Source organism: Rhea pennata, chromosome 1 (assembly GCF_028389875.1).
Source record: "Rhea pennata isolate bPtePen1 chromosome 1, bPtePen1.pri, whole genome shotgun sequence".
In the NCBI taxonomy this organism is placed as follows: Eukaryota; Metazoa; Chordata; class Aves; order Rheiformes; family Rheidae; genus Rhea; species Rhea pennata.
This window is the reverse complement of record NC_084663.1, coordinates 154079364-154102624: the sequence shown is the minus strand read 5'-3', so window position 1 is coordinate 154102624 and position 23261 is coordinate 154079364. Positions and strand designations below refer to the sequence as shown.

At 39.7% G+C, this 23261-nt stretch overlaps 1 protein-coding gene across 2 annotated transcripts in view; it reads left to right on the top strand.

Annotated features, from left to right (window-relative positions):
* Window positions 1-23261, top strand: part of COL4A2 (collagen type IV alpha 2 chain) — a 140798-nt gene that overhangs the window by 107334 nt on the left and 10203 nt on the right. For both annotated transcript variants that reach the window (XM_062601703.1, XM_062601702.1), the window contains exons 21-40: window positions 518-610; window positions 923-1089; window positions 3399-3471; window positions 3559-3665; window positions 4827-5028; window positions 5653-5712; window positions 6176-6238; window positions 9433-9540; window positions 11830-12051; window positions 14318-14479; window positions 15125-15295; window positions 16420-16563; window positions 17898-18023; window positions 18394-18575; window positions 19471-19534; window positions 20014-20088; window positions 20713-20820; window positions 21752-21859; window positions 22399-22470; window positions 22868-22993. In XM_062601703.1, the coding sequence (XP_062457687.1) occupies window positions 518-610; window positions 923-1089; window positions 3399-3471; window positions 3559-3665; window positions 4827-5028; window positions 5653-5712; window positions 6176-6238; window positions 9433-9540; window positions 11830-12051; window positions 14318-14479; window positions 15125-15295; window positions 16420-16563; window positions 17898-18023; window positions 18394-18575; window positions 19471-19534; window positions 20014-20088; window positions 20713-20820; window positions 21752-21859; window positions 22399-22470; window positions 22868-22993 (2433 nt within the window). The remainder of the gene's footprint in view (window positions 1-517; window positions 611-922; window positions 1090-3398; window positions 3472-3558; window positions 3666-4826; window positions 5029-5652; window positions 5713-6175; window positions 6239-9432; window positions 9541-11829; window positions 12052-14317; window positions 14480-15124; window positions 15296-16419; window positions 16564-17897; window positions 18024-18393; window positions 18576-19470; window positions 19535-20013; window positions 20089-20712; window positions 20821-21751; window positions 21860-22398; window positions 22471-22867; window positions 22994-23261) is intronic.

Genomic DNA, 23261 nt, shown 5'->3' with positions numbered 1-23261 from the left:
AGCCCAGGAAAACCTGGGCCAGGGGCCATGTGTTCCAGTCAGTTCCTGGTCTGTGCACCTGGGAGTGCACCTGTCCTGCAGTACAATCTTTGCTAAAGGGAGGAAAAAGCCAGGCAAGCTGGTATCAGGGGAATTATCACTGCTGAGGAATACCAAAGAAGGTGAATTTTTTGTAAATAGGTTAAGTAAATGGGGCTTAGGAAGGCAGAGGCAAATGAGTGGCTCTTTTGGGCAGTTGTGTCAGTACAGGGTGGCAGGAAGGTGAAGAGTTGGATAAGGAAGGGGGCAGATAGGCCATTATTGTGCAAATTGAAATTACTGGCAATTTGAGTGGAAAGCTGTGAGAAGGAGAAACAGAGAAGGTGGTAGATAAGAACAAACTGGGTTAGAGAGTAAATGACATTGAGTGGAAACAGAAAAATGCAGATGTGGTGCAGCTCAAAGGAATAGGGAGGAAAGAGAAGAAAAGTAAAAATACAATACATTAATTTATATTTTTATTTTATTAACCTTCTAGGTTATCTCTTTGGATTAAAAGGACAGCAGGGGACTCCAGGTAGAACTGGCACACAAGGTTTTCCTGGGCAAAGAGGACCAAAAGGACCAAAAGGCAGGTTATAACAAACAGGTTTATAAATTATCTGCTGTTATGCAATTGTGTAAAACTCCCATTGCATTCAGTTTGAGTTTTGTCTAAATATGACATACATGACATACACAGAGACCAGTGAATTTGGTCTGGTGCTAACAAAATGAGGAAAACATTGTGTAAGTTTCTTATATGAAAAAAAAGGAAGAAGTACTTTTCTGAAGTACTTGGGAAAGTTCTCAAGTATCCTCAGATATGTATAGTATAGATACAGGTGAAGGTATATTTGTTCTGACAAAGCATATTTCTTCTGTTTCCAAACCATTTTCTTAGGTGAAGTAGGGGATTGTGGTACTTGCCTGGAGGGTGAGGAAATCAGAAGGGGCTCTACTGGTCCCCCTGGCCCACGTGGTTTTCCGGGAACTCCTGGCCAGCCTGGGAGAAAAGGAGAACCTGGTGATCAAGGTCCACATGGTATTCCTGGCTATCCAGGGGCAAAAGTAAGATACTCATTTCTTTAATGTGCAATTTTATATGGCTACTAGAAATGACCTGCTGACCAGCTGTTATACTGATCATGATCTGGCTATCTAGCAGGGTAACAATTTCAGCAGTTCCTTACAACTGCTTTTAGGAAGATGCATATGTCAAGTTGACAAACTGTGACATCCTTGTTTATAATAAACTAAGTCTTCTTAAAAGCCACTAAGGAATAACTCTGTAAAGACTGATTTGCTAATAATTGCTTGCTTATTATTTACAGGTAAAGGTGGTATGGTATACCAACTTCATTATGTTTTCTTACAGTCAGAACAGACTTCAAGAAGTCTCTCAAGATTTTAAAACAAAATTGTTGTAGAGCGGACTCAAAACTGACTTTGCTTATGAAAAGTTGTCAGAGCAAACCTAATGTCTTCAGTTAGTGCTTTAGTCTCTTCTGAACAGCAAAAAACAAACTCACTGCTTCAAATTTTTTTACTTTCACATTAAATAAATTAAAAACAAACTTTGATTATTGATATCAAAAAACAAAAAATAGATCTTTTTTGCTGAAAATTGAAATATTTTAATGAAAAGTTCTATTTTCCAAGAGTCATGTGGAAGAAAATTGAAAAAAAACATTTTCAAATAGTTCAGTTTTGAAGTTTTGGTTTACCTAAACTTTTGCAAGTTATTTTTTGCTTTTGAATTGAAGAATTTCAGTAGCTTTACTGAATAATTCAATTTTAAATTACTGTAGAATTAAGATATTATACAGACATACCATAGCATAGCAAAATGTCACTCACCAGCAAAGCCCTGACTGTATCGAAACTTCTAATCTGCAGAAAATTTGAAGTAGAAAAAGTTAGCTTAAATATTCTTGGTCTATATTGCTAGTCAGAAGGGACTCCATAACTCTTTGATCATGTTCGACATGTTACATTTATAGATAATGAATTAACATAATTTAGACCAGATCTATGTCAATTCAATGAAAATAGAACTTGATCCTAAGTAATGGGCATTCCTTGCTGTGGAGAAAGAAGAATGAGAAATAACTGTAAGCCATTTGGAAAACACCTGTGTACTAAAATTGCATTATATGCAATACCTAAACCTTAAAAACAAAAAATAGAAATGTGAAAATCATGTAATTATTGCAGCAATTATTCTTGAAGAACTCTGCATAATCAATGAAATAATTCAGCATATTTAGCAGTTTTCTGGGATTCCTTTTGGCCTGCAAAAAGGAACATCTGAAACAAACATCTCTACAGTGGTACCTAGACATGGCTTCACTGATCATTAAAATGCAATTTTTAAATACATCCAGGTAAATGAGGATCCTCTTGCTTAGATTTGATCCTCCCCCTTCAGACTTACAGTATTGTGAACATGTATTCCTGAAATGACCAGCAGCTACGATACAGTTTCCACATGTGCTTTTCCCATAAGAAACTCTTGGAGAAAGTCAATAAAAGGCAGTGATGGAAAAGATACCTTATTAAATAATTTATGGCATAGGTATCTTTTAAGTTGAGATATTCAAAAACAGACCTTCATGTCATACCAAGGGATCAGAAATCACAGAGCCTGATCTTCAACCTCACCACAAATTGCCTTGCAAGAGATGAAATCTTCATATTGGAGATTTTTCAAAACTTAACTAGACAGGATCCTATGCAACCTGCTCTATCTAGCTCTGAGCAGTGGGTTGGACAAGAGACCTCAACTGTCCCTTCTAACCAAAACCTTCCTACGATTCTGTAGTTTAAGGCAAGTCACTTAATCACCCTGTGACTAAATTCTTGTCCCTCGTAAGTGAAGAAAATGTTACTTTTCAACTCTAGTGTTGTGAAGTATAATCCACTGGTAGTTATGAGCCTATTATTTGTAGTGGTGGGCAGCAGAGAACACCTGCAGACAAATATAACCTTGAGTTGTGTTTCTGTGGTGCCAAAGGGTTGTTTACAGCAATTCCCTCACTAGTAAACAGTAAGTAATTTACCATGCCTCCTGTGATGAAGTCCTCCAGCTGCAGCCATCTGTTGGACTCTAGCTTATAGAAAGCAGCCCTTCTACCAGAGCCTTCATCATGCAGGAACACACCTCTCGTGCCACTAGACCTTGCTCCAGTGGCCTTACACAGTTAGAACATTTTAATAAAGATTCAGGCACAAGAATGGGAATACGAAAGAGGAAATTATTCATAGAAAGTAACAGAAAAGAAGTAAGCTTAGAGCAGACAGGACACTAGAAATACAAATTTTGATACTTAACTGGTTCTTGGTTTGTTTGTTTGTTTTTTCGATATGGATAACACCAGGGATTGTCAGGTCCGCATGGATTTCCTGGACCAAAAGGAGAAAAGGGAGATTCTTTACACATAACTACTAAAGGTAGAGTAAAAAATTCATATTGCTTGTATTTTGCAAATACTCATACTTTTCATGAGGGACTAATCTCACAACTAGTCTCTTCTTTAGGCACCAAAGGAATTCGAGGAGAGCCTGGACTGCCTGGTGTCAAAGGTGAAGATGGCTTCCCAGGCAGAGATGGCTTAGATGGTTTTCCAGGACAGCCTGGCCTTCCAGTAAGTGGTAGCAAATGTAGCTGAATTGTTTCAGCCACAGTCAATTACTAATGAATTTAATTCTGAGAAGTTACCATCACCTGGCTATCCTTCATGCATAGGTAACAATACCAACTAAACTAGATTTCATATATCAAACATCAGTTTTACTCTCAGGGTTTTTAAAACAACTGTTCCCTTTCATTCCCATTTTATTTAAACAAATAAGTAGTTCTGTATAATCCAGTTAAGCTAATTTGCTATTAGTGGTTTGTTAGTGATTATTAGTCGTTTATTTGTGACTCCTTCTAACTCTATCTAAGAGATATTCAGTGTGACAGAACAGCATTGTTGTGATTGAGTTACAGAAAAGTAAAAATTATTGCAATTTTACATCCTCAAAATGTAGGTCATGTCATCATACATATGCGTGATAGCATCTCACCTAACTAACTGTAGCCATCTAAAAGTTAGATATCTAGTCTCTGTTGGTCTTCTAGTGTCCTACTGTAGGCAAAAGAGAATCATGCAAGTGCAGTTCATCTTGCCTGTTGTAGATGCTGATTTGGACCATTAGGATGCTCTTGCATCGCAAGGTGGGAGAGAGCCATTAACATCAAATTTAGGCCACAGTGGTTTTTGCCACCAGTAAAGATGATACTTTTTACTACTTCTAAGGACAAGAACATTTTCTGGTCATAAGATGTTGATTTAAGATGGCATCAATATCACTGGAATAATAGACTCCAAAAACCTACCTATTTGGGCACAATTTTATGCCAGGTGTTCTCAAGATTTGCAAACTAAATGCCACACCAAAGCTAGCTGGTATTCAGTTAGCTGGACCTAACTCTAATGATTATTATTAATGTTGATAAATATTATCCCTATTCTGACACTTTGTAACTTCTGTCTGCCTCCTCAGATCCTGTCTTCTGTCTGCTCTGACAAAGAGGACATTATGTTTCTAATTTTTTCCCTTTCCCTTTTCTTGATTGAGAGCAGAGGAGAAGGATGTGAAATTTATTGGTCACATTCCAGTCAGACCACCAAGAGCCACACATGTAATCTGCAGAGCAAGGAGCTCTAGTGATATGTGTGGTTTCCCAAAAATCCACTTGCAGTTTCACAGAAGGCTTCTCAGCAAAGTCAGGAGTGACCATTTCTATCCACTTCCCACAGGGTGATGGTATCAGAGGTTTCCCTGGTGATCCTGGTTATCCAGGAGAATTGGGCCCAAAGGGCTTTCCAGGAGAACCTGGCTTGCCAGGTGAAGCATTTATTGGCCAGAAAGGATACCGTGGTCCTCCAGGTGACCGTGGACCGGATGGAAGCCATGGACCTCCAGGTCTGCCTGGTCTGCCAGGAGAGCCTGGCCAGCTAGGTAAGAGTGAATGCTCTGTCTCGTATCAAAGCCATGGGAGTATTTCTTCCCAGTATTTTCATTTTTAGTATTGAAACAGCATAAATGACTGTGTCACTATCAGTGAGTAAAATCTATCCTTTTTTTGAGCAGCTGAAGGTAAGAGAGCAGTGTTCTGCCCTTTCGAGTACTCACAGATGTTCCCATCCAACTTAACCTTTTAATTGGCCAAACAAAATCATATATCTGTCCTGGATGTCACGGTCTCTGCAGCTTTCCACATCCCTCCCAGCATAAGAACGCTGGGGCCATCTTCACAAGACTTCGGCTCACAGCTGTGTTGCTCAACTTCCATGCGTCTGTCAGAATTTGCAAGCTCAAGTAGGCACCGCACATCCAGTATACTGCAGGGCAAACAGAGACTTCTAACAGTGGGAGAATTAGGTTTCAGGCCTGGCTCTAGTAAATATACATGTAGAAAAGTTCCAATATTTTGTAATTTTTTGTTTCATGTGGTTTCTCCAGTGCACAATAGTTAAGAGAATATATTATATGATGTTGTAATAGACACTGGCTAGAACTGAAAAGGTTTTAGAATTCTTCATTTGTAAATGATAACTATCTTTTCCCATTCTGCACTCATAGACTGTGGACAAGTCATTGAAGACTTTTCCAGAGGAGATGGAACAGAGCCAATTTGGTCAGGTACTGTACATAGAAGTGGCTTGAAAATACCTCAGTATTTAGTCTTATGCTGCTCTTAACACTTAATTTATTATTATTATTATTATTAACTTCACGTCAAAAATAAACGTTGCCTACAAGAAAAGGAAGTGTCTCTCTGTTTTGAAAAATAGCCATCTATAGAGTTGGAACACCCTTGCTATGCCAGTCTTACTAGAGCAGACACTGTAGTCCCATAAAAAAGGCAGAAGAATGGCTCTTGGTTCAGTGTTATTGGGGTGGAGCTTAGCATGAATGTTCCCAAGGAAATGCCACCCGTAGCAAATTTCTCTTATGAAATGAAAACAATTTTTTTTTAAGTTGGCATTTTGCCTATTAAATTTAATTCACCAGCTCTAATGATGATATCTCAACCTTAGGGCACAGAGCTGATGAGAGACACCGTGTGAGTACCTACCATGCAACTAACCATGTTTATTTGCAGGTGCAGGCTGTGTGAGACCACCAAAGGGATCCCAAGGCAAGCCAGGACTGCCAGGAGCCACAGGTAATGTTTTGCCTTTGCTTTTGTTCCCATATGCACCACATTTTGAGGAAGACCTTGCCAAACTTATTCAAGTTTTGTCTTACCGGGGAGTGTATTTTACACTCAAGAAGTGACAATAGAGGAAAGCATTAATTTGAAGTAGGGTAAGCAGTGTGCAGCCCTGGTGGCTGCACCATTCCTGAGATAATCCTGCCTCTGCTGATGAATTTCAGCCATGAAACAGAAACAAAAAGTGCCTCTCATTTGCTATTCACTGCTGCACATAAGTGAGTTCCTAGTGCCAAACTAAGGCATTAAGATTAAGCGAGGGTCGGCTTAAACTGTTTGATACAGCTCCACGTAATGGGTCAGGCGGTTAACGCTATGCAGTTGCACTGCCTGTGTCCACACGCACCTTCCTTGTAGAGCTCATCTACCCAGGCCCAGAGGGATCGTCTGGCAATCCCAGAAACAAAGGTTTCTCACCTGTTTCCTAAAGAAAGAGGAGGCAGGAATAGGACATAAAGGACCGTGTGAGATGAAGAATAAGAGAAACACAGACAAAGTGTGCTAAGAGGTCAAAACATTAGACCTCAAATAGGTCTCTCTGTAGAAACTATCTGTGGTGGGCTTCTAAGCACATCTGTAAATTCCTGTAAGTGTACTTCCTCCTGTCTAAGCAATAAAGCTGATTTTCCGTAAATTCTCATTTCCAGCTGATAAGGATGCTGACAAATAATGTAATTTGGTCCTTCAGAGTTTGGGATAAGTAAAATTCTTGATGCAGTCATTCTTGAGCTGTACCCTCTGTGCATTAGCCAAGGTCAGAGATCTAGACTATCATGTTTAAGGTTCTTTTTATTTTTTCAGCACAAGGTTTATTATGGCATGTATGAACTGATTTATCACAAATTCATGACTCTTAAAGGAGAAACTTTCTCTCTCTTGAGAGATGATGTGTAGTTCTGATTTATATTGTCTTAATGCCTTAGGATGTACTAGGATCGATGCTACTGAAGATTTTTTTCTTTGTGATCTTTGTAACTTTTCCTGAGTAGATGATTTGTTTCTGCCTTCATTTATATGAGCTTTAAGTTTCTTCTTTCAGCAAATGCAGACAGATTCAATTTCTAACTCTTAGGACTGCTGTACCTTTGTGCTGCACCAGTTTCTGTGTTTTATATTTTAGCATTTTGATTAGCCCTTTAACAACTCTTTCTCTATTTTTATGAGTTTTATCTTTCAGTATTTTTAAGGTTTACTGTCTCCTTGCCCTTCAACAACAGGCAAAGTGCCCTTGCTGAGCTGAGGGCAGAATTCTGTGTTTGTAGCTTCTTTTCAGCCTGAGAAAGTTCTGGAGATAGAAAACTGGGAAGAACGGGATGCTTTTTACAGCTTTTCTCAGCTTCTTGTTCCTATAGGTGCATTGATCCAGTTTCCTGGAGTGTAGTGCTTGCCCATACTCACTGTACAAAAGTATAAAAGCCTAATTTACACTGTCACTATTGTCTTCTTAGGGTGTTGTATTTTTCTCCTCAAGACTGCTGTTAAGCAATATTTAAGCTGTTTTCTCTTGCAACCGTACCACTTAAAAGTTTGCAAATTGAACATTGTTCTGAAATAAAACCTTATTCTTACTACTGTTTGGCACAACATGTTAATACGAGCTAACATCACATAATAAATGTGATAATAAATACTGAAATGTGTGGTAAGCAGTGGTTGCATTTTCCATCTGCTACCTGCTTCCTCTGACATGGCTTTTTAATTAGTACAATTCTAAGCAGAATGAATGAAAGTCAGTTATTACAGATGGCAAACAAGACTAAGATGCTATTTGGGTAAAAGGCACATTAGAATTTTTCATTGAGACCTGAAAGCCTATGAGTTTTCCTCTTAATTGCTTTCTGAGAAGTTATTGTTCATCTAGGGGAGAGAACAATGGTCCTGTATTGCACTGGAAAAATGCTATTCACACTGCATAGGCTGTTTATATGCCCCTTAATTCTAACCTTTTAAAAAAACTTTCCTTCTGTCCTTCGTGAACAACAACTAAAACTGCAAAAATTGATGGCTAAATAATAGAAAATCAGAAAACTAAAATGAAAAAAGCATCAAAATTTGAGTGACATTTTTATGATTTTGTCATAGACAAAATGAATGGAGAGAAATTTGCTTTCAGAGTAATAAATAAATGTTGTAATTCATGATGATGCTAAGCAACAACACAAAAAATGTTAAAGTGTGTTGTTGACCTTCAAGTAAGAGCTGGGAACCTGGACTTCAAGAAGCTGGTTCTGGGAAAGAAAAAGCAAAGCATTTCGTAGGAATTATTTTTTAAAAACATTGCAAAATATCTTGATCTTGGCATACAACGTATCAATGAGAATAGCGTAATAGAATTCTTGCATGAAAAATGCATAAATAGTATAATTTTATAAACTTAACAGAAAGAAAAGAATCCTACTAAATGCTTGTAAGCTTTCAGATGTTAAGAAACACTAATATGCAATCGCCTTTACTGAAATATCAAATATTACATCATAAGGAAGTGAGGTTTTCATTTTTCATGGAAAAGCTGGAACTTCAGTGCCAGAGGAACATTCTCAGGGCACAGCCCTTCTTTGACTAACTAAGCTGTAGACCTACACTATTGCAAACATAGTAGGTAGACAAGTTACTTTGTATTCTGTCCCTAGTCTAATAAGATCTAACCATTAACCTTATGTTTATGTTTTGTGGTTATTTAAACCATCTCACTCCTGTTCTGTCATCTGTTCTAGCCAGGAAAGGAAAAATTAATTCCTCCTGCAGCCTCTCCCCTATGCCGGTTTCCATTGAGCATTCTTCCTTTGACATTGCCTTTTGACTTTAAGCTAAAAATCTTAGTTTACAAAATACTCTTCAAAAAAGTCTCCAAATGTCTGTTAGACTTATGATATTCACTGTAGTAGCCTCCACATCATCAGTCGTAAAGTCAGGAGCAATCTTTTTAATACATGTTTGTAGAGCACTTAACCTAGCATTTCATCCATGTCTTGGGATACTGCTAAAGATTTACAGTATATAACATCCAATTATATTTTTAAAAATTAATCTTTGCATCCTGAAATACATCATTATAACATTCACCACAGTCTTCACCTACATTATATGCACATTTCTGTTTTGCTTGTTTGGATCTCATTTGCTTTACCTTCTTTTATATAATTTAGGTGCAAAAGGTGCAAGAGGATTTCCAGGTGATCCAGGTCCAGTGGGGTATCCAGGGCTAAATGGTACACGGGGTGATCCAGGTCGGGAAGGAGTCCCAGGCCCTCCAGGTATCTTGAAATATTTAGTCATTCTCTATTTACTTTTGACTTCTTTTCTACAGTCACAGGAGCCCACGTTTCATCTTTGTTTATCTTCCTTTCCACATTCAAGCAATAATCTATTACAAAAATCTGGTATTTTTTGAAGGAACAAGGGTTTCATGCTGCTTCTGTGATGATGAAAGATAGCATGGATTCCAACCTTTCAAACGCACTTTGTAGTGCAGCGTTATAAATGTGCCAGTAAATCTCATAAAGTTGATATAGAAATAAAGAAATTCAATAATAAGATTCTTCAGATTCCAGATGGAATATGCTCAGTGCAATGACGCAGAAAGTAAGAAAATACTAATATTAATGTTTCTATTTAACTCTTTCCAGCATTAATATAAATTATACTGGACATGTTAAAAACAGAATGCTGGCTGCTCACCTTACTCCTAAGTGGACTGTGCTTCCAGACAGTGATACGAAGTGTTTGCAAGTGTTCAGTGACTTTCACATCTTGTGGAAGTTTGTGATAGGCGCACATTAAATCCAGGGCTTCCACATCTTTCCAGAGATTCCATCATGTCCAAGATACATCAATTAACTGCACGTATAGTTGTTCTGCTCATGCATAGTAAGTCATATGAGTCTAAAATAGACCTACTGCACACAAACATAAGCTGCAGAAACAGTCTGGGCATATTCATAGGTCATCAGTCAGTCTGGCAAGAGTTACTGCCAGAAAATCCCAAATGAATGGTTTAACATTATCTGTTTTCCACTTGTAAAAAAAAATCAGTTAGAAAAAGAGGATGGTTTTCATAAAATTCAGAAATATTCTAACTGTAATGAAACCTCTATTTTTTCCTGTTAAAGTTGGTTTGGGAGTGTTTGCAGTTTTTGGAGGGGTGGTGTAGGTTTGCATAGATATCAATTAATACATTTTAAAATAAAATGAATGAATATTTTTGAATGAGCAATACCAAAATACAACTTATTAGACTACTGCCTTTCGTGCCATGGATGGGAAAGCCCCCAGGCAGTGTAGATAATGGAGTTCGGTTTCCCAAAGAACAAGCAAAAGTTGGAATAGAATGAGACTGGAGGTGCCTGTTGTGCTGCGAAGTGCATGGTGATATGCAAGGTAAAGGACTTAGGCCTGAGTATCTTCATAACAATATGGATCCTCTTGTCCTTCTCCCCACATTCACTGTAGAAAAAATATTAAATCTGTGAAAGCTGCTTAGACAGTCCTTTTTTTCAGATTTTCTACTCTGATCTAGAGAAAAACGTTTTTACTTCCCCTGTGGTTGATCAGGTTAATTTGGTCAGAGAAACAGGCCCTGAGTTTTATCTGTAGCCCAGTTCGAAAGCCATTGATGCAACTTAATTTAGGAGATCTTTAGAAATTCTCTCTCTGCTTCTGTTTTCCAAGGCCTAAATTCTCACAGATACCAAAGTGCAGCCAACTTTCTCAAATGCAGTATTCGGCTGCTGCTTTGGCCCAAAGCGAGCACACATTCTGTCACATGTAGTGGCAAAAGAGAAGGGTGAAAGAAGGGTTCATGCACGTCCTGGTTAATGTGAAAGGGTTGCGGATATAAACCTGGCTCTGTGCAGCCTGGAGCAGGAACGTGAACCCATATTTTCCCTGCCAAGCTCTGCAGTGTGCTCGAAATGCTGAATCAGGGCTCCTCAGTCTTCTGGTTCCAAGGCCACAGGATGGTCAGCACTGAAGCTGATCTTCAGCTTTTTTCTGTGCTGTTCTCAACAGTGTTTATACTTAACTCCCAGTCCTGGTCCAGTCTCCCAGTCCTCCCCTGCTACTTCTGGTAATGGGTCTTGTTCCCTCCCAGCTGTTCAGCTACAGGGTGGAGAACAGGCATGACAGAGCTGGAAGACAAGTTTTCCAGGATCATGGGAACATCTTACCCCTACTGCATATCAAATCAGCTTTTGTGTATGAGAACTATTTTGTTGGTCTGTCAGTATAAGGTATTCATGAAAATGCAATAGTCAATTGACAGTAGCCAGTTCAAAGTAGTTTCATGGAGGTGACTGTCCATGGTGCTATGGATCCTGTATCACCTGGGCACGTGGACATCCTGAGGCATATCTTCTAAGTTTTGCCAATTTCCACATTTGATCAAATTTCTTAAAATCTTTATATACACTTCACTGATTTTTTAATCAGAAACCTGTGGTATTAAAGAAGGGGAAATAATTATGTGCAACAGTTGGCATTTCTGGGATTTGAGCTACAGCATTTGTAGTGAACACTGTGGTGCCTAATCACTGTTTTATTTATAGGATTTGTAGGGCCCAGAGGAGACAGAGGCCCAACTGGTTTACCTGGACTACAGGGGCATCCAGGCCTTACAGGAAAATCTGGTGCTCCTGGGCTGGCGGGCTTGAAAGGCATCCCTGGTGAAGTTTTAGGAGCAGCAGCAGGTTCCAGAGGAGATGCTGGGCTCTCTGGCTTTCCCGGATTGAAAGGCGCTCAAGGAGATCAAGGAGTACCAGGAGCTAGAGGTAACTGCTGATATAGGTAAAGAAATATTTGAGTAAGGGTCAAGGTATAAATGTAGTCAAACTAGCGATGTGGAACTGTAAGAGTCTGTGTTAGGATGCATGAGACCTACTCGTGATCTAAGCATCAAATCCCAGTGCCAAATGGTCTCCCCTCCCTTCCTGACGTATCTTACATGGTTACAAAAATGCCTGGTTCCTCCAACAGCTTCTGGAGATCCGCTGATTATGACCAACACTGCACTTCACACTATGCGGAGTGAAATCAGCTACAGTGTGATACCAAAGAACAAGGGTTTGCTCAGCCTTTGTTGTGTTCAGATATATTCTTCATTTTTCCCTTTGTAGTTAAGGGAATAGTTTGTAACAACATGAGTAACACTGGTAGACCAGAGTGGTCATTATTCTGACATTTTACTTACATACTGCGTAATACTGAGCTTACTTCACACTCCCCAAAATGTTCACATAATATGTGGCCTTGCAGAATACAGGTTGCTCCAATGCAGAATTTGTAAATTTTAACAAGGTCCTCTCAGGTCCAATTGGCATAAAGGGATATTATACATACAGCCTATAGTAAAATGTTAATGAGTCCTTTTACCTGATCAGTTTTCACTCAGAAACAAGTGAAAGATAACTTTCTATATTTATCCATGACTGTGGGGTTCATTTTATTTTGTTATTTTACAGAGCTTAGAAACCATGCTAAAGTCTCAATAGCAAACAAGGAAAATCATAGTTTCTGTACAAAATCTGACTTTGTAGATGTCTGAGTTTTATGAGGGATTTTCTATAGTGCATATAGGAGTTAAGCACCTTCTGCTACAGACTTTCAGCAGCAATTGGACACACAAAAATTGGACACACTGAGGCTGCAAATCCCCCCTTGCCCTGTTGCAATGCAAGTGAGACGTGATGAAGGAATAGTAAATAGTGTATCACAGGGTCTCATTTCAGAGAATCTTTTTCTGATTTTCAATACAAATAAAAAAAAAGAAGACGAGCAAGTCATTTTTCATGAGTGATTTGAAGCAAGGAAAGCTGATTTCAACTTCACAAGAGCCACAGAGTGGGCAAAAGAAATGAAGCAAGCTCTGGGGCATTATGGTAAGCTTTGTTAAGTTTGAAAAAAGGCAGAAAATATCACTAAAGCTTCTAGACCAGCTTTCTGAAAAGGGGAAGAAATTCAAGATAAAACATAAACTGAAAAGAAAGAAAAGTCTATGACTTTATATCTCCTTTCTAAGCCTTTTTGTAGAACTAACAAGAAATAGTTACAGCAAAGAGAAAAAGCATTATTAGCATGTATGTTCTTGATGTATGTGTTGTGCAGTTCTGGCCAAACAGCTCCAAAAGCACATGAATGTTTCCTGTGAGAATGTTTTTTTTGTTTGTTTGTTTGTTTGTTTCATATGAAGCAGCTAATGATTCTTTGATATCATCTACTCCATTAGCCCTTAAGAATAGAGCTCTAATCTTTATTCTGTTATTGAGGAAACTCACTTGATGTGACCTGATTTTCCTATCAGTTGTAAAACACATGTAACTGCATTCAAGTCAATGGACATACATCAATATAAGAGCTGAATAAAGAAATGAGACTTATTTGATGTGCTTTTTATGTGCTACGTACTTTTGAAGTCCCATATGCTACTGCTTCTCCATTCTGAATGTAAACCAGGCATTACTTTTTTAATCTTGAAGGACATCCATGTTGCGTTTATTTAGTAAAGACATTAATTTTCAGTGCCCTAAATAGTGTAGAACCAGGGCCATTTTGCCTGGGAATATTTATAAATCTTGTAATAATGCTTTGTAAAAACATTACCTGAAAAGTTTTGAGTAATAACACAAAACCAGAACACATTGTCTGCCTTAAATTTTCCATTTCTGCCTACTACGTTTCAGAAAACATATAGAGCATTACTTCTGTAGTTCTGTCAGTTGCCTTATTCAACTCTCACAACGATAAAGAGGGAGTTCAGGAATCACAGAATTACTAGAGTCAAAAATAGAAGAAACTTGTTCCAGCAGTGTCCAGCTGGTACTAAATTGTTTCTATTTGTTGAGATTAGTACTGATAACATCAGTTATTTAAAAACTAATAAGCATTCTATTAATTTGATCTTCCAATACTCACTGATTTTTTGGAGGAGAAACATGTTCTGAAAGAACAGTGCATACACACCTGCTTAGTGAAGTAATACATAATAACCAGCTCTCTAGATATTTATGCCCTCTAATGCATGATTCTGTGGTATTTTAGGAGCAGATGGTAGTCCAGGTTTGCCAGGATCCAAAGGTGATCCAGGACCCCAAGGTCTCCCCGGTTTGGTCGGTTTGCCAGGAAGACCAGGAACACATGGATTCCCAGGGGCACCAGGAAATCCTGGGCCAGACGGCGGGCCTGGTCCACAAGGACCAGTCGGTGAGCAATTTCTACTCTCCTATGACACTTCTCCTGGGCAACCGTAGTCTTGGGATTGCGGCACATGGCATGCTTTAATTCCCAGTCAGCAAAATGACAGTAATAATGCAGGCGCTCATGGACAGTGATTGCAAATTATGCTGATATCGCTAATACCAATGGGAGTGATGATGGTCCTCACTGTCAGGGCTGCTGCTTTTCCTTTTATAGCCACCTGCCAGGCCAGGTCAAAGCTTTCTGGTAACAGACTGGGAGAACAGAGCTACCAGAGTGGGAGCTGCATCATGGAAAAGGGACTTACTTCTTAAATTAAAGAGGATGGGAAGGGAAAGGTTAGAAGACGGTATAGAACCAGGCTGGCAGAGCAATTGAAAATGGAGCTCGTTTGCAATTGTCCTCTGAGAAGAACTAATCTGCTTTGTAACAGCAAGACTGTATTTTATCTAAGGAAGATGTTTTTATAATTGATAAGCTGCTTTTTCTTCATAATCATTTCTGTAGTTCTTTGCTGAAAAAATCCTAATCACTTCACCTCGTTTTGAATGTGGTATGGTAGCAGTTTTTAACCTGTCTAGCTACCTTGTATGAAGCTGTCATGTATTTCAGAATGCTTTTCATCTCCCTTTTCCCATGTTCACATTACAGGTCCACCTGGTGCTAGGGGGGAAGATGGTGAAAGAGGCTTTCCCGGTCCTGTGGGCTTGAAGGGTCTGTCTGGTGACAAAGGTGACACAGGTTACCCAGGATTAGAAGGCATACCTGGTGTGACTGGTCCCCCTGGCATAAGTGGAATGGATGGCTTTCCAGGTGAAAAAGGTAAGCTCTTCGCAACTATGGTAAAACAATAGTATTGCTTGAAGCTGTTCTGAGACTAACAGGACACATTCGCTGCTGGGGTAACTCTGTTGAAACAGCAGAATTATGGTCACAGGACAAATACATTTCAAAATCACTGTAACTGTTTCCCCCTGTGTTGTGCTTGCCAAAAGGCTAGCTTGTGACACATCGCCTTATCTAGAAGGGCAATGGCAGATTTATTTCTCCTTTTGAAAAATAGATTGTATTTACTATTCGCTGTCTCCAAAAGTCTTTCCCTTGTCTGAAGCCCACTGATTCTCAGTGGAATTAAGATAGATGTTTTCCCAAACCCTTGCTTTAAATTTTTGAAGGTTGGCAAGCCATGTACTGAGCAATGCCATCTACAGACACAGGACCTTAATGTTGAATTTTACCAGAATACTGATCTTTTATACAAAGATGGTGAGATTCTCCTACACAAGTGCCATATGTAATGCAAGGTGTCCACATTGCATGGAGAGTTTCAGCAGGATTCAACTCCACGTGGAAGCGACTGGGGCAGAAAGGGGAGGAGCATGCCTAAAATGCATGCGGCAGTTTCATCCACTGGGGAGATCAGACTCAGCTAAGACTTGCTACCCAGAATGACTCTGGAGTTTTGGTCAGTTCCCATTTGAGAGGAATGAAGGTCTGTAGTTAGAATGTCCCAGGTGAAATAGCCCCTCTTGCTTAGAAAAAAAAAAAAAAAAAAAAAAGGAGAGCAGTAAATTTTGGTGAGAAAGGACTGGTTGTAATAATGTAGAAATACAAATATTTCTACTTATAGAAGGGGATGACTGAAAACCTTGAGTGGCGCTAACTACCTTTCCCCAGCTCATCTCTAGGGGAGGGGGTGATCTGATATTTCAGATATAGCCCTTTAGTTCTTTCCATGCCCACAAACTTCCCTTTGGGGGAAGTGGAGAGCTCAGCAGCCTAATTTGGAGCTGCAGACTCCCCTACGCAGCCAGGCACCGAAACCAGGCACTGCAGCGCTGAGCTTTCCATACAGTTTTAGTCTTGCGTTCGTAGCTCCCATTTACTTAGTCCGCAGAAATCCGTTTGAGTGACACAACAATTTTCTTCCTCTTTCTTCTTTGAAGGCCTGAGGGGTTCTCCCGGCGTCGATGGTTTCAAAGGCATGACAGGCCTGAGAGGCAGAGCGGGAATCAAAGGCGTCAAAGGAGAAGTTGGCTCGTTTGGCTCTCAGGGTGATAAAGGCGCACAGGGCACACGAGGCTTTAAAGGTATTTACTTACAGGTGTTACCGGTGTTTGCTTTTCACATGTGAAGGACTATTTTACAAGCATACAAAGACAAAGAAGACATATTTTTGACATGATAAATTTATCTCAGGAATTCCTCCATCTACTTCATGCATGGGCCTCAGTCTGAGATGTCTGAACTTTAGGCTCAAGGAGAGCCTAAATCTGTGACATGCTTAGGTTGGGGCCAAACACCTCACTGTTTGACTGAGCTCAGGTAGCAGGACCTCTAGGCACATGCAGCACTTAACAGAGTGTTTGACCAGAAAATGTGAGGTGATTTGGGGGAAAGTACTCACATTTTGCATCAGCTGCACTGTGAAGGCACTTAAAAATGTATAACAAAGATCAAAGGCACAGCGCTGAAATAGTCAGAAAACCGTGCAAGTAAGTAGACCGGATTCAGAAACATAGCAAGTAAAATGAAAATAGCACTGTAGCTCTTTTCCTAGCATAGAGATATCTCTAAATCCATTTTTTGCTACCAGCCCAAAATGTTCATTCTAGGGACCTAGAGATAGATACTTAAGAAACATTGGCCTGAAATTCAAAGGTTGCAAAGCAGCACTCCTGGTAATTCAGTGGAGACCTGAGCAAAATGCAGCTAAGACAACAGCACATTGCTAGCTAAAAGCAGGTTATCTTATATCACTTTTAGGTACCTTAAGTCAAAAAAAAAAAAAAATAGTGAAGAAAAGATTTTATGGCATGTTATAGGACAAGGTATGGTCATAGGAGACCAGCCTAGGTGGGTAGCCTGTCTCCTCCACAAGGAGACAGACACACAGTCTATTTGGGTTCTTTCTTCAGGATGTTTACTAGTGTCACTGGTAATCTCCAAAGAAAGAAGAGGAACAGAGCGAATAACTTTTTACAAATGTAAACACTCTTCTGCCCTAGCCTGTCTGCTAAAGCCCTCTTTGACTTGAGAGTTTCCCTTTCACAGGAACTAACCTACTTTTCTGTGCTTTCTCCAGTGTGCTTTTTGGCTTTTATAATCACTTGATACCTAACTGGTCTGCTGAGAGGTAAATTATCTATCAGAGAGGAGCCTGGGTCCAGCTCCCCAGAATTGTATGTACAACAGTTTAACTCAATTTTCTTTTTTTTTAACTCTTTTTTTTTTCATTTTTCACTTTTTATGCTTAACTGTTCTGCTGAAATGTTGTGCTGATACAGGTCCTTTTTGTACAAGCAGGTTTTCCATAGCTTCCATTAACCCAAGACTTTTTGCTAAGTTTGCTCTTCTGATCGCTCTTTTTTTGACACAGTGCACCCAGATATTTTTTTTAAATATGTTGTCTTTTTCCCTTGAGGTGACCGTGGGGATCAGGGCCCCCCAGGAGAGCCCCCAGAGCTTAAGCCTGGCATGCTGAAGGAAGTTAAAGGTGAAAAAGGAGAAGCTGGAGAAACTGGCTCAAAGGGATTCTTTGGCTTGAAAGGTCAGTGGTCGGAGCGAAATAAAGCGAGCACATTCAGGGCTGTTGATCGGTGTCTAAATACTTGTTTCTGTTATTATTTTAAAAATTTTTCTCTCGTTGTCCCGCTGTGCTGCAGCTCACCCAGGAAACTCTTTAATAGTGGAAACTGAGCCCCTGGCTGAGTTTCCCAGACAGCCACCCCGCAGTGAAATCTTCTCTGTATTGACGCTACGTGTGTGCATTGCCTTTTTATCCTAGAGCGTTACGGTGCCTTGTCTCTGTGCTTAGAGAGGGCCACCAGCATGGCATAACTTTTGCATACAGAGAACGGCCTATCAGCCTTCCTTGCTTTTGTATTTTAAGTCATTTTTCTTTTTCCGCCATCCCGCAGGTAGTAAAGGAATGCCCGGCCTCCCCGGGAAGACGGGAACTCCCGGCTCCCCCGGCCATCCCAGTTACATGGCTGGGGTGAAAGGCGACGTCGGTGCTAAAGGACTCACGGGGCTGAAAGGGTATCCCGGTCCGAGTGGCTCTCCTGGCATCAGAGGCTTCCCTGGGAGCACAGGAGGCAGGGTTAGTTAACGCCTGCGAGGGAATAACCGCGTCCTTTCCCCAACGTTCAGCTTGCTTAATGAGCGTCTCTCACACCTTTAAATCTCTGCCTGACAGCTAAAGTACAACGGTAATAAATAAATAAATAAATAAAAAGGGAATAAAAGGGCCAAAGGTATAAGGAATCCTCTGGATAAAATGTTTTCCTTTTGATCTTTCACTGTTCATTAAACAGTTTAAGATTCTTAATCTTACTTTTCTCATTGGGAAACATCCAAATTTTAGACACCAGCTTTTAGCTGATGAGGACCCACGTTCTTTCTTCTAGCTCCTTGGCACTGTTACCATAGCTGCTGGTAAAAATCATTTTCAGCACCAGGCTTACTCTTCCCTTTCTCTCCGAGCTGATTGTGCCACTGCTATAAATTACTCACTCACTGTTACTCGCCCTAAGAATACAAAGTCTAAGAATCTGAGCAATTCACCATGATTTACTGTGACAGTAAAACTAGTTACATTTAAAAAAAAAAAGAGAGAGAGACACTTGCAAAAGGCCTAACAGCACACACACACTTTTATTTAATAGACTCAAAAACTGCATTCCTTTCTCAGGTATGTTTGCCTCTAGTTTGCAGTGGGACTTTTTTCTAACTAATGGCTGCTGTATTCAAAACTGGCACTATTATATATGTATAATGTAATGTGCCCATTTTCAAATTTAACTGTTTACCAACACAACTTATCACCTGGTTTGCATTGGTTTGGTTTAAACGATTTCAGCCAAATGACTAAAACTAAGTACTACAGAAACTCAAAAAGTGTAAATACAATGACTTTTTTATTGTTTCCAAATTCTGCTGCTTGGAAGGCTGAACAAATCTACATTAACTTTTGTCTGTCTTTCACCATATGACAGGGAGAAAAGGGTATTCCAGGAATTTCTGGCCATTTTGGTACTCCTGGCTCACACGGTGAAATAGGTGAGTTTGTTCTCTTTGTATTTGTTAACCATCAAATGCACAATACTAAATTCTTAAGAGTTTTAGAGTCTTAAAACAGTCTTAGAGTATGATATAGCAAGTAAGTATATCTTAAGACTCTAAGTATGTCGTACTCTAAGACTGTAGTAAGTGAACATATCATGCTGTAAGACTTCTAAGACTTACAGCCCCACATAGTAATTATGAACATTTGTGAAAAGATTAATATTGTTAATTTCATGCAACATGTATCGCCTTCAAATAAATCCATCCCAGGGTAGGGTGGGAGAAGAGTCTGTTCTAGACCTTATGTTTTCCATTCTTTAACTTCTCCCTCTTTTATTGATTTTATTACGTTTTTCTAGAAAGATAATGATTGGTAAATATTGCCTTGAAAACTAAAACTTTTTCAAAATAACAGGAATTATTTATCTGAATCAAAGCTTTACTACTCATTTGTTAATTTTTGCTTGAAATAGGTGAGCCAGGAGAAACTGTAAACTTACCAGGAATGCCAGGACTTAAAGGGGAAGCTGGTTTGCCAGGCTTAACAGGTATTAATTCACAGTTACTATGGGCATTCTATTTGCATGTATAAAAGTCAACGGAGGCAAAGACAGAGAGCTTAGCACATGCTTTTGATGGCTGCAGAAGCTATGTTCTTGTAACGGCTCCTGAAGAGATATATCTTTTCCTTTTTGAAATGAATATGTGCTATGTTTACCTCTTAAACTGAAAGGGCAGGTGTGGCAGTAAACATCAATCACATGCAGTTCTAGTAAAACATTTTCATATAACGTTTTGCCATTGGTGACAAAAGGAGCAATATCAGACCATAATTATGTAAGATAGGATGGCCGAGACAGGTTGTTTTTTGATTGGATTGGTTAGGTGGTGTAATAAAATTGGAGCTCTCACTGCACAACCAGCATACTTTAATAACACTGCCATTTTCCATGTAATGTGGGGAGTACTTTTAAAAACAAATTTAATGATAGATTGGTTAAGATGCTGTGGAAAATTATTTGTTCTCCCAGGCTATACAAGTGTACTGACTAGAAAGAACGTCTTTGTGCAGCAAGACCAGGACCCATTCAGTAGACAACTGATGTTATGCTTGTTAGATTAGAGTCATATAGATGTAACTGAGGGGATGTATGATTTTTATGTTGTTGCAGGCTTAAGAGGCAGCGCAGGACAAAAAGGTGAAGGAGGCGATCCTGGTTTCGCTGGAATTGATGGCCTCAAGGGCCTCCAGGGTATCCCTGGCTCTCTGGGACAGGAAGGTAAAATATTATTCCTTTTAACACTCCTGAGAATAAAAGTGGTTAAGAAGAGAAAGAAAAAACTATCTTCCCTCCAAAGAAAGTCATTACGTTTTTAAAATATCGATCATTCTGTGAATTAGTAAAGAGCAACAAAAAAGATGTGGAACCCTCAAGAGAACTTACTAGCAGGAAATTTTGAAAGATGAACTTTGATCATGCCTTTTTTTCCTTTTTTTAGTGATCATATGTCTAGTCAAAGTGTTGTATCGCTGGCAGGCTCAGGTATTCTAATGCTATCTCATTACTACAGGAAGCAGGCATTTCAATGCTGTTTTCTAACATAAATGAAGTAAAATATCCCACAGGCCCCAGTTGTAAAGTCCTTGAACCAGTTTAATTGGCTGACTGTACAAGAATATAGGGAAATGGAAGCCAGGTTCTGCTCTGGAGCATGAGCTTGTGGCTTAAAAACATGTCTTGTTGTAGGAAGATCATGAAAATGCTCTTTCAGACCAGCTGTTTGTCATATAGGGCTTAGAAACTCCAGCTGAGATTGAAGCGGTTTTGCTAGGTACCTCCTGGAGAGCAGTCCTAGTCATATCAGCCTTCCATTCTGAAAGACTAAATAGATGGGGCAGAAGGGGAAACTGAGGTTCACACAAATGAAATTACTTCTGTAAGTGCTAATGGTAGTAAAATTATTGCTTTAATAAGATAAGCCCATCCTATTTCTCAAGTTGTCAGTAATTAATTGTTTTCATGTACCTTGTCCCTCCTACCTTTTCTTTTCGTAGTTTTGTTGCATTTGGATGAGTGGCGTCATTTTATAGAACAACTTTAGGGAAAAAGCCTTCATTTCACTACTTGCAAAAATAATGATAGCACAAGTCAGCATTTTAGACTCTCATGTTTTAGGGACACTCATGAGCAATGCTTTATAATTGTATAGGTTTGCCTGGACTGGTTGGCCCACCAGGGCAGCAAGGAAGCCCCGGGACTCCTGGCTTCCAAGGTGTAAAGGGAGCTCCTGGCTGGCCTGGCTTACCCGGACAAGCAGGTATATACACGTACCTCTCTAGCTGCTCGGTCATTTCCCTGTGAGGGTCTGTTATGGTTCCTCTGGGGTGAAGAAGAAGAAAGGGGACCTTTTGCAATTCAGAGTGGCATAGCTCCCTGTAATAAGCGTTCACTCCTTGTGAAGTTCAGGTGCATTAATGAGGACCTGTGCAGTTATGCTGTGATTTATGTGTATAATAATGCCATAATTCTCTTGGTTTTGAGGATTTTGGAAAATTTTGATACTAACAAAATTGTGGTAGCAAGAATAGAACTAATGGATTGATACCAGACAGATCAGAGGTTTTTTTTAAAAAAATCTCATTATTAATTTATTAGATAATACTAAAATTTGCCAATCAAAAAATATGGAGTGAGTGTATTTGCTTAATAAGCTTATTGTAATGAATTCATTTGCATGTAATATAAAGGGTTTTGACACAGAATCATATTTAATCAAGCACTTCAATGTTTTGGCCAAAGAGTATGTACAGACCTATAGAAACTCTTAAGGTAATCTTGGGTGTAATGTTTAAACAGGTTTACCTGGCATAAGAGGAATCAGTGGATTACATGGTTTACCAGGTACTAAGGGCTTACCAGGATCACCAGGTAAGTGAGAGTTTTATTCAGCCTATGTACAGGCACTTTATCGTGTTGGCTGTTACACTGCAAGTTTGATGCGTGAGAGCTGTGCAACGTGGCTTTCTTAACTGTGTCAGTGCAAAGCCCAGTGTGCGTGTCAGGCCCTGGTGGAATTTGCCTCGTTATTGTAGGATCTGACAAACAATTACATATATTTTACGTGCTGCAACACGGATGATTTAGACCACAACTTCAAGTCATAATTCCTTTGCCCTTGTAAAGTGAAAGTATTAAGACCATTAATTCTTTTCCATTACAGCCTTCTGTATTTAGTAAACAGCATGCTGTGTACATGTGCATTAGCATGTTGAGATATTATCGCACCCAGAAACAATTCAGCGTTTTGCTTAATTCTCCACAACAGGTCTGGATGACTACGGCACCGCAGGTTTCCCAGGTGTCATTGGTGACAAAGGGGAAGCAGGAGAACCAAGCAGAGTCGAAGGCCCCCCAGGACCTCCAGGCCAAAAGGGAGACAGAGGCATTCCAGGTTTGTACTCTGGAGAATGGGACTTACTGACTTCTCACTTCAGCTGTGGGTGCGCAAAGTCTCATGAAGCGCAGTATAGTACAGACAGCTGTTTTGGACAGCTGCCGGAGCGGTGCCCGATGTGGGGAAGGTCATTATTTGGACTTACTGCCAGGACGCAGCCAACTCTTGCTCAGAAGGGGAGATGTGTGCTGCTAAACACCCGCTTCGTGCAAAGCTGTGGTTCCCCCAGAGCAGCGGCTCCTTGTAGCGCCCACCAAGCTCAGCA